The 12122-nt window shown below is 41.5% G+C and overlaps 1 protein-coding gene across 1 annotated transcript; it reads left to right on the forward strand.

Annotated features, from left to right (window-relative positions):
* The first annotated feature begins 261 nt into the window (after positions 1-261).
* LOC138813651 (vomeronasal type-2 receptor 116-like) lies at positions 262-11880 on the forward strand. Its single transcript, XM_070002050.1, has 7 exons — positions 262-461; positions 5038-5326; positions 5705-6514; positions 7477-7704; positions 8667-8790; positions 10135-10137; positions 10961-11880. The coding sequence occupies exons 1-7, from the start codon at positions 262-264 to the stop codon at positions 11878-11880; spliced, it is 2574 nt and encodes an 857-aa protein (XP_069858151.1).
* The last annotated feature ends 242 nt before the right edge of the window (positions 11881-12122 follow it).

Below are 12122 nucleotides of genomic sequence, written 5' to 3' on the forward strand. Positions count from 1 at the left end.
CAGTCCTGAGGGTGTGGAGGAGAAGATGGTACACATGTTTTACAACTTGTGTTTTGACCTTGAAGCCGGACCTCAGATGTATACCTGGAGGGCAGAAAGGGCTCTGTATTCCTCTAGGACAGTGGAGGAGGCCGGTGGTGTGTCCCAGTGGCCATCCAGATAACAATAAGCCACAGAAACTGAAGATCCATTTAGACACCCATCTGATGCTGCTGGCTCAGTCTGCATCCAGAATCATAGCTCCAGGCCAAAGCAGCAGCAATGTTCCCTGTGACTCTGACACTGCTTCTCCTCCAACAACCGCTAGTGGTCAGTTCCACTGAAGATGACCGACACATTTGCACAGAGAAATCTCTGGCACACTGCAAGGGAGATCTGGTCATTGCTGGGATTTTCCCCTTTTATTCTTGGGAATTTGTTCACAACATGAATGATCCTGCTGCGCAGCAACAGAGCGATCAGTAAGTGATTTCTTGGGTTTTCTTAAAATTTGCATTTTCTGTTTGGCTATCAGACCGTTTGGGGGTCTCTGTCTGTCTTCATTCCACTCCCATTTCCCAGGACTGTCCAGACCACCTCACCATCATTGTGATTCCTCCAGCCTGAACTGTCCTGGTTCAGTGTCATTTGGGTGACCAAGAGTCCATACTAGCCACAAAAGCACAATGTCCCCATCCATATGTCAAAGGTTAGGGAATCTTTAGTCAATTCTGTCCTTATACTTTTAAAAATAGGACCAATGTTTGGACCTCCTTCAGGACAACATTTCTTAGGACAGACATGCAGTTTCTGCTTCTGGGGTTATTTCATGTCAGCAAAGCTCTGGGAAAGGGGAGCTGCTGGTCAGATCAGGAATAAGAGATCCATGATCCATTTAATTTTTCCCCTTAACTAATGTAAGTGAACTTCTGCCTTACTGTCCATGTCTCAGCCTATCTCCTATGTCATTCCCAGAAGCTCTGCTTCTATTATATGTTCTCTGACATCTAGTCAGGCTTATCTATTTTCCCCTGCTCATGAATTCTTAAAATATATTTGAATGTTTTTCCATATTGTTATTGGTTGTTTGTGGGGCTTGAACTGTAGGTCTTGGTGCTGTCCATGACCTCTTCAGCTCAAGGCTAGGGCTCTACCACTTCAGTCACCACTTCCAGTTTTCTTGTGGTTTATTGGAGTTAAGCATCTCACCCACCTTTCTGCCCTGGCTGCCTTTGAACTTGCATCCTCAGATCACAGCCTCCTTAGTAACTAGGATTACAAGCATGACCCACCGGCACCTGGCTTTTTCATGTGTTTTATGCACTCTTTGATTCATGCATTTGACCCAGGTAAGCTCATTACTTTCAGATCTACAGAATTCTCTGTAAACTAGGAAGTCACAGATGAATCTTCTCAGACAACTTGTGTGGAAACACCCTTTATGGGCTTTATTCTGGAGAGGAATTCTTTATTCCATGAGAGATTTGTGAGGGATATTGAAGCCAACTGAATGTGGTGTGGAAGTGAGTGAGACAGATGGGACTCATGTGTAAACCCAGCATTAGAAATGCACCTCCATGGGAGATAGGAGATGTCAGAGTTGTCTTCTGCTCTGTCCATTCTCTAATTGAGCTGTGTGTGTGTGTGTGTTTGTGTGTGTGTGTGTGTGTGTGTCTGTGTGTGTGTGTCTGTGTGTGTGTGTGTGTGTGCATGTTCACACAAACTCTTGTACACAGGTGTGAACTCAAGTCCTGATGGCTGTCCCTTAGCATTTTTTCTCTCATGGCTGGCAGTCTACTACTTGACCAACATCTCTGTTACTGGTTTCTGTGTGTTTAATTGTACATAAGAGTCTCACAGACATTCCTGCCCAATGTGACTACAAAAGATAATTCTCTGATCTCAGCCTCCTCAGAAGCCATAATTAAAGGCCTGAACCACCAGTTCCCAATTAATATTTACTATTACTGACATTCTAGCTGTCAAGCTTCACAGTTATGTTGTAAAATAGCATATCAAAAATAAACATGAGAATTGAGATTGTCTCTATGAGAATTTCCCCAAACTGATTATATTGAATACTAGGAGAGGAGAACTTATCGTTCTGGAACATTCTTGATTCATACTGGACATGTGATACTATCTGTCTTTGAAATGTCTCAGAATTAGACCAGTCTGCCTGGTCTGGCTTTGTGCCTGTCTTTCAAGAAATTCCAGGCGATTTCCACAATGTCACCACTAGAGGGAGTAAAGGACTTGAAGGAAGTGAGCTGGGAGCTGATAAACCTCTTCAGTAGTAGAGAAAACCAAAAGCAAGTTGGGTGACAAATACCCTGTGGTTCTAACAACCTCAAGGAGAACCCCACGGAGTCGAGGGTCCCCGCATGCCTCCTCTTGGGTCATGCGGGGGCCCATAATGCTCATGCACAGGAAATGGTCTTGTGAGACATTTCTGTGTAGCAGTGGCAAGATCTTTGTTCTGGAACAGGCTTTAGTCACAACTGTGGCCACCAGAACTTTATTACACCTGGAATACCAACCAGCAGTGTCACAAAAACAGGTGAAGGTTAATGAAGTTTCCCTCTAAAAGTAGTCACTCTTCACTTAGGCTTCTTGACTTGGATCTCAGAATAAGAAATTCTATGCAAGTCACAACAGTAAGAAAATATGGCAGAGTTTTACTGAGTAATGAAGCAAAAAAGCAAGCAAATACACAAACAGGAAACAGAAATTCAAAGATACACTCTAACAGAGGAGAGATACACAGCTCTTGGGCTGCCAGGAGTATTCATGCAGTAAAGGTGGGAGGACTGACTTCAAAGTTATTCAAACATATGTGTCTCATCTTTGCTCTAATCACTTCTGGTGCTACAGTTTCTGAGTTTCTGTATGTTTTGGACATTCTTTTCAGATAAGAAGGCATCCTTCCATAAAACAAATGATTACCCTTGCAGTGAGGAAGGCGTGCTGTTGTCTATATTTTGTGTAGGATGTTGCTTATGATTTGGGAGAGCATTTTTTGGGAAGGCATACATGCTGCCAGACAACTGTTAATTCATATGATGAGAAATGCATTCTCAGGAAAGAAATACATCCTGTTATGTCTCTTTGAAGCAAAGATAGTATCTCTGTTTTTCTAAATCATGTTTCTGAGTTGCCTTCACCAAGACTCATATTCTTCAATTAATCTGGCTTCATTTTCTGCTCAATGACTTTAGTGCCTTAATCTTAAGGGATGTTAATTAATGAATAGCTCTCTATTTGCTGTGAGCTTACCATACTCCATATTCTCCTAATCTATGCTACTACATTTTCCATTAAATTACTTTGTTCCCTTAATATTAAGAGAAGTAGATGGACAAGTGTTAAGCTTGAGTTTTTGAATTCCTGGCATGTTTTAACCAGGCCTCATTTTCCCTAGTCTGCCCTGCCTCAGTACTACATCCTCAGTCCATTGCAATCAAGACCAGAGCGCTGGGTGAACACTAAGAACCACACAATTTGTACGTAGTGGCAGTGTTCTCATGGGCCAAGATGGCCACAACCATACCCAATTAGTGATAGCTAGAATAAAACTCAGATTGTCTGGTGGTAGATGACTTTCCCAGGTACTGAGGTGATTACAGAGCTCTGCCAGAGGCTGGCCTGGCTATGGGATCATGGCACAGTTCTAGTGCTATCAGTTGGGCCACACTAAGCTCTAGGACAATGTCACCATCTTACTTCCCTGTCCTACCCATAAGTGGGATGGAGAATTGTGCTGTGCCAGAGAAGCATTGAATGCTTTGTAATGGGGGCCACAAGCTGGGCACTGGCGGCTAATGCCTGAAATCCTGGCTACTTAGGAGGCTGAGATATGAGGATCGAGGTTCAAACAGTGCCTCTAGTTTATTCTGGATTATTGGTCCAAACATGACATGCCTGACACAGGGTTCTAAGAAAAAACCTTGACCCACTCATGACCTGCTCAATAGGAGGTTGTATCCAGTACCTGCTGTTGTTCACAAAATTGGAGGATGGAGGCTGTGGAAATGTCTTTCTTCTCTGTCCTAAACCAATTCCAGAGACACAATCTAAAGGTCTGGACCCAAGAGTAGAAACTATAACCACTTCCCTAGCACTGGTCTCAGTGTATGGGGATGATGCTGAGATTTAACTTGAACTCTCTCCTTCCCTTCAGTGTCAGAGGGTTTCTGTTCATACTGAGTTATTAACGCTGATGATCTGGAGGAATATGGAGCCAGCTTCTTCCACCATTTCTCACACATTCTTTTCTGTTGTTTTATTCTACTAGAGAAGTGTCTTCTGGTCTAAATTCGTGACTCTCATCTGTTCTTTTGTTTGGTGAAGCAATCTTCATGTTCTAGCTTTCTCAGCTGCCATCTTGCTTTGTTTCTGAGGAATCCCCTTGAATAATGACATTCTCTGAGTCAACTTAGTGGTCCTCTACCACATAACATGAATTTAATTTCTTTGTCTTCTTTAATTTCCTCACAAGGCAAGATGTACTTCTTTGCAGAATTGTGCACCATTAGCAAAAGTTTAGCAAGTGAGCATAGACACAAGGCAGCCTGCTTTTGTATTTATTCCTAACACAGCAGGCCCTGTCTATCTGCTTGTATTGGCTAAACTCAGGTGGACAATATGCTCTCAATTTGAATTCTATTTCTTAAGCGTTCTTCATATGCACAGGTAATTCAAGGTACTAAACGATTTGGGATGTGACTGGGCATGCTCCTGTGTCCCAGCAGACAACAGTGTTTTCAACATATCCATATGTGGTAGAATGGAAAAGCCAACTTGCTCATCCCTCCGCACCATTGGTAATCTCAAAAGAATAGTAATCTCATATATGCTGATCAAGTCCTGTTCAGGAGCTCTCCCAATACTGAGAACTTTTCTAAGACTCCAAATTCTAATGCCATCCTGTTGGAAGGTAGGATCTACACATACTACTGTGTGTAGAGATAGGCATTTGATTCAACAAAGTCAGAAGGTTTGCAGTTAATCATTTGCAATACACATATACCTACCCAAATATTTCTGGCCTCTTTTCAGTATCAACTTAAAGAAATACCAATTGCTTCTCACCCTGGTGCTTGCAGTGGAGGAGATCAATAAGAATGCTCATCTGCTACCCAACATGACTATAGGGTTTGAGATCTATAGTGCACATTACAAAGATACTGATTTATTAGAGGATCCACTCATATGGCTGTCTGGGAAGAATAAAAACAGCCCTAATTACACCTGCAGAAGAGACAGCAAAGCTTTAGCAGTACTCACAGGAACCTCAAGCACATCTGTCCCAATCGGGACACTGCTGGACCTCTACAAACTTCCACAGGTGAGGCTGGGAGGGGTGTGAAGCCATGTCCACAGTGACTCTGTCCTGGACAGGCTGAAGAAGAGGAGTTATCACAAACCCTTCTAAATGCATGATCTCACAGGGAAAAGACTCTGGAAATGGGTGGGACATATACATTTTCTTTCCTGCAAAAATAAATAAATAAAAGGAGAGATTGTAAGAGTCCAAAGGATGATCCAAAGCTCTGAGCCTTATCCTTACATGTCTACAATGAGCTTGAAACATGGGACATGACTTTGCAAATGGATAAACGAACGTTTGCCCCCACCTCTGCCAGTTTTTGCTTAGTTCTCACCAGGACTGATACTAGCCTATGACCATCCTCTTCCTGGTGTTGTGTTCATTGTTTCCCTATAGTTCACCTTTGGGTCTTTTGATCCTCTCCTGAGTGACCATAGAAAGTTTGGTACTGTTTATCAGATGGCTGCCAAGGACTCAGCTCTAGCCCTGGCCATAGTCTCCTTGATGCTTCATTTCAGCTGGACCTGGGTGGGACTGTTCATCACCGAAGATGACTATGGTGTGTGGTTCCTCTCAGAACTGAGAGAAGAGATGGACAAGAATGGAGTTTGTTTGGCCTTTGAGAACATGATCACTTACAGTGCCTTTTTAGATTTCACAAATGATCTATGGATGCATCGCCAGCTAGTGGAATCATCAACCAATGTGATTATCATTTATGGGGACAGTAAATTTCTACTAAGCTTTATTCTTAAATTTGGGTACTTTTTAATTACAGAGAAAGTCTGGGTCATGAACTCACCCTATGATGATGTGACTATTGCTAAAAGACATTTTCTCATTGACCCTTTCCATGCACCTCTCATCTTCTCTCACCACCATAGAAACACTTCTGGGTTCACCAATTTTATTTTGACAGAGATCTTCTCCAAGAACTCAAGAGATAATTCCCTTCCCAGGTCATGGATTCAATCTGTTTATTGCCTACTGGTTAAGTCTGACTGTAGAGACTTGGGGCACTGTTCATACATTGCCACACTGGATTGGATGCTGAGGCACATTTTTGACATGACCATGTCAGACGAGAGTTACAACATCTACAACGCTGTGTATGCTGTGTCCTATGCCCTTCACCAGATGATTTTTCATCTCATGGAAGAGCAACCTGTGCACAATGCCCAGCCAATGGCATTTCTGTCTTCACAGGTAATGGCTTTGCTTTTGGAAGACCGACTCTGGGCATGTAGTCTTTCTATTGAAGGTTTCATAGCAGATGGAACTAGGTACTAGGTTGTCTGGCTCCATTTTGTAAAATACAAGAGACATTGTGCCTGTCGTGCGCTCCATGAAATGACTGTAGAGCTGTGAAGACAAAGTCCTTGAATAACGCTGCATCTGTGACAAGATAGTGCTGTGTTTTCTGTCCCCATCCTCACTATGTGTGGAAAAAGCCATCCCCTTTTCCATAGCATATATCCAAATTGTCCTTGTAATTTTTAAAATAATAGATCAAGAGTGACTAGTTCTTGAATACCTAAGATTGTGTGGACACAAGTGGCTCACACCTGTGTCTCACTCCTACTATAGTTAATTGCTAAAAGCCAGAGGTGGAGCTGTGGCTCAAGGGATAGAATGATTAATTTGAAAAGGAAAATAAAACCTCAAGTTCAGTGCCTAGGCCCTGAAGTCAATCCACAGGACAGGATACACACACACACACACACACACACACACACACACACACACACACTAAACTAAGTCTTACTTAATCTTTCATAGTTGTCATAAATATTCTATGAATCTACTTAGTTTATTATTTACCTATTTTCAGACTGACTCACTGATAACAATCATAAAATAAGTGATTGGAATGCACGTTAGTGAGGCAGTTGAGGTCTGTCATATGATAATTCATTATTTGGTTGGGTGTGGTTGGAGTTTGATTCCCTTGAAATTGAGTTTCTGCATCCCATCCTAGATACCCAGGTTTTAGAAATTTGTGACACTTTAGTCTACTGTGGTCCTGCATTTGATTCAGTTGATTGGATTCTTGTGGTGTGTGTGAATCATGTGGTGAAAATGAAGGTTAATTTGTGTGCATCCATTGTGCTCAGATTTTGTGAGAATTCTTGGAAGCACTTCATGCTACTTTAATGTGTCCCTTTTAGCTGCATCCCTTTTTGAAGAAGAGCCAATTTACCAATCCTGTTGGAGACCAAGTGGTTTTGAATGAGGAAAGGAAATCGGAAGCAGAGTATGACATTATGAGCTTTTGGAATTTTCCAGAAGGTCTGGGACAAAGGGTAAAAGTTGGCAAGTTTTCTCCATCTAGATCACATGATCAACAACTGATTTTGTTTGAAAATCTGATAGAGTGGCCCATAGGAATAACCAAGGTGGGTTATTTATGCATTTTTGGCTCTCTCCTTTTTAAAAAAACTGTATAGTTATTATGAAGTTGTTGTAATTCCCTAAGTCAGGTTATGTGCGCAATGGTTGTAGATAATGACACAACATCCTTATTTCTACACCAGAATTGGTCATTTCTAGCTATAATATCATGATCTAGATATAAATATGCCATAAGATTATCCTGATTTTAAGCTTGTTTATCAAAACTATGTCTCAGTGGTAAACATTTCATAACTTCCTCTTTCTGGAAGTTTCTTACTAACAGATTCAGGGAGGGAATAGAGGAACATTCCATTACAATTATGTTGTTCTTTGTTTGCATATTGAATATCATAAAAGGTAAATGACACCTGTGAATCATCATTCCAGCACTGTGACCAAATATCTGAGGGAATCAAATGAGAAGGCAGAAAGGCTTGCTTTGCTTCTGCCTGGAGGTTTCAGACCACGGTTGGGTAGACTGTTGCTTTTGAGTCTGTGCTGAGACAGGATGTAATGAAAGAAGTATCTGCCAGTGGAGTTCACCTATCTCATTGCAACTGGGAAGCCAAGAGAGATGTGAATGGCCCTGGGTACAGCAGCACCTTCCAAGCAATTAGCCACACTTTAGAGTGTGGGTTTGAAGTTTCTCTGAGTGATTTTCCTCTTATGCTCTTATTCATCACCTGAATTCAAGAATGGGATGCAGGATTGAACTCCCATTTCCTAATTTTCTAGAATTAACATCCACCTCTTAAATGCTCCATGACTTCCTGATGGCTTGAGGGGCTGGGTGTTAAGGACCCACATGTTCTCCTGTTCTTGTTAGATGAAATTGTAAGAAGGCTCAATCAATTCATTGGCTATATGTATATAAAGATTATGTGTTTTGAAGATCTTTTCCAGAGTGTCTGGGATGTCAGGTAAAAAGATGAAGTGTCCCTAACCTTCATCTGAATGTTCTCAGGCTCCGCAGTCTGTCTGCACTGAGAGCTGTGGTCCTGGATTCAGGAAGACCTCTCTAGAGGGAAATGCTACCTGTTGCTTTGACTGCATTCCTTGCTCAGAGAATGAGATTTCTAATGTGACAGGTGGGTCTGTGAGTTATAGAGAAATTCCTCATCTCTCCTTCCTACCCTTCAGTCCATGCAAGCCAGTGGAGTGATCTACAGTAGCATGGCAGGAACACATATTCCCCTTCATGCAGAATTCCATGATTACTGCTAACCATATTTCTCCTTAGAAGAAACAAGCCAGTGCCCCTCCATTTTATATACATATATATATATGTATATATATATATATAATTGTATCTTCTTGTCTATTACAGGATTCATCTTGAGAATAGCCCTGTTCCTCTCTCCTCAGTCACATTTTTTATATTTAAAGAAAATATTCACCAATGGTTTCCCTTATTTGGAAGAACTAGTACGTGTCTAGGAAAAGCAGAATAGGAAAAAAGCTATGTACATATGACCATATAAAATGTTAAGTGAAATGAACCCAAACATAGGGACACAAGTGTTTTTTCCTTTCTTTTTAAAATGTATTTAAAATGTACTATATGATTTTTTGGTTTCTGTGGTTTGTTCCTTTCCCCCCACACAGTATAACCCATGTTTTCACAGTATTGGATTCTGGTCCCCTGCATCTTGTATACACATTTTTCTAGTTCGGGGAGGGGAAGGAAAAAACAAACTGCTTAAATAGGGATACAGGTTGACCCATTGTAACAATGAGATGTACAAGACACTATGTTGAAAATGAACTTTACCACTTTTACTGGGGTTGGGGGTGGGGGTTAGGGAGTACTTGGGATGGTGGGGAAAGAAGGGATGGTAGGAGAAAAACAAAGGAGGAGGCAACAATGTTGATAGGATATGTACTTATTACCTTACTCATTACCTTACTGTAACTCCTCTGTACAGTATTTTTACAATGAAAAACATATAAAAAGCAAAGGAGTGGGTAATAATGCTTCATAAGAAATGTACTCATTAACTTACTCATGTAAATGTAACCCATCTGTACAGTATCTTCACAATAAATAAATAAATAAATAAATAAATAAATAAATACATAAATATATATTTAGTAAAAAAGGAGAAATGGAGAAAATAAAAGTAAAAGACTGTAAAAAGAAAACAAAAAAAAGGAAAAATAGAAAATATCAAGGACCAGTTGTTGATCTTTGAAATGATGTGAAAATCATCATGGAATTTTAGATCTAACACAGTCTTTCATTTCTGAGTGCCCAGTGCTGCTCTTTTCTAATTAAAATTGATTTTCTATTTAGCAAACACTAATAATACAAGGGACTTTGTTATGATAACTCCATGTCTTACACTGGCACTAGATTGACTAGCAATTCTTCAACTATAAAAGATTCAGAAGTAGTTTACATGTCCATTTCATTTCTCTTCTCCATCATCCAGCTGGTCTTTTCCAGACCCTATCACATCAGTAGAGGAAAATTGTTCTTGACACAGATAAATGCTCAGGAAGTTTGTGCTTGGTAAAAGAAGTAGATTGAGGTTTGGATTAGACCCTCTTCGTAAACCTGAAATGATTAGGGTAATTCTCTATTCTCCATTATTACTTGAATGAGTAGCAGAGAGCCAGAGTGATATAACCTGTAAAGACTGCAGCACATAAGGCTAGGTAATTATATATTACCCCTTAATCCAAGCAACTCAGGCAGTTGAGATTTTACAATGGAGTTTAGATGCAATGATGGGCACGAAACTAATAAAGATGTTTTTCCACAATTAAGCACCCAAAAAAGTGTAATTGAAGCTGTGGCTCAAGTGGTAGAGTGGTGGTTTTGGCATGAATACTCTGAAAAAATTCCCAGGGCCAGAGTTCAAGCACTGGAGGAAAGACAGAAAGGAAGGAAGGAAGTAAAGAAGGAAGAAAAACAGAAGCAAAGAAAGAAGGAAGTTAGAAACAAAGGAGGGATGGAGGAAGGAAGGAAAGGCCAGAGGGAGAGAAAAAGTATATAAGGCAAGAAGGAAGGAACGAACAGAGGAAGGAAGGAAGGAGATAAACAGAAAAAAGAGAAATGGAGGACGGAAAGGACAAGAAATGTTAGAAACAGAATTCACCTGAAACTATTTTGATATAGAGAGTAACTCTACTTTGTATTGAACTCAATACAGATCACCTGGTGAATCAGGGAATAATGAGCTATTTGAATGAAGGGGGATGAGAGGAAAGAGAATTATGGAATCCAGATTAACAGCGATTCTCACTCCTCACCAGACATGCAGCAGTGTGTGAGGTGTCCAGATCATCAGTTGGCCAACACTGAGAGAAACAGCTGCCTCTTGAAAACTGAGAGTTTCCTGGCTTATGAAGACCCCCTGGGCATGGCTCTGGCCTGCACTTCTCTCTGCTGCTCTGTACTCACAGCTGCTGTTCTTGGGGTGTTTATCAAGCACCAAGACACCCCCATTGTCAAGGCCAATAACCGGGCCCTCAGTTACATCCTGCTTATCTCCCTCATCTGCTGCTTCCTCTGCTCCTTGCTCTTCCTTGGCCGTCCCCACACAGCCACTTGCCTCCTCCAGCATACCACATTTGCAGTGGTCTTCACTGTGGTTGTCTCCACGGTCTTGGCCAAGACTATCACTGTGGTTCTTGCCTTCACGTTCACTGCTCCAGGGAGAAGCATGAGGCAGTGGTTGCGATCTCGGGCTCCTAACCTCATCATTCCCATCTGCACCCTCATCCAGGTGACCCTCTGTGGCCTCTGGTTGGGAATCTCTCCTCCCTTTGTGGACACAGATGTACATTCTGAACATGGCCATGTTATCATCCTGTGCAACATGGGCTCCCTCAGTGTCTTCTACTGTGTCCTGGGATACCTGGGCTTCCTAGCCCTGGCCAGCTTCACAGTGTCTTTTCTGGCCAGGAACCTGCCTGACACCTTCAATGAGGCCAAGTTCCTGACCTTCAGCATGCTGGTGTTCTGCAGTGTGTGGCTCACCTTCCTGCCTGTCTACCATAGCACTAAGGGGAAGGTCATAGTGGCCATGGAGGTCTTCTCCATCTTGGCCTCCAGTGGAGGTCTCCTGGGCTGCATCTTTGCCCCCAAGTGCTACATCATCTTGATAAGACCTGAGAGAAATTCTCTGTCCAGGTTTAGGGAGAGCTCACAGTCTGGAAGAAACAGACATTAAGATGAACATAAGTGTTGCCTACAATGTTTAGAAGCTCTGAGAGCAATCTGTACCAATTTGATAGTCACATCTTAGTTTAATTTGAGGAATTCTTTGAACAAAGTAGTTACTCTCATTCATTCCTCTGGTTATGTTAGAGTCATATCAAATTCCTAAAAAGACTTCCTAAATTTTCATTCTAATATGTATATTTTATGCTTCCTCCAGTGTAATATGTCCTTTATGCTATCATTCTTCTGAAT

Source organism: Dipodomys merriami, unplaced genomic scaffold (genome assembly GCF_024711535.1).
Source record: "Dipodomys merriami isolate MVZ:Mamm:240054 unplaced genomic scaffold, mDipMer1.0.p SCAF_6, whole genome shotgun sequence".
Classification (NCBI taxonomy): domain Eukaryota; kingdom Metazoa; phylum Chordata; class Mammalia; order Rodentia; family Heteromyidae; genus Dipodomys; species Dipodomys merriami.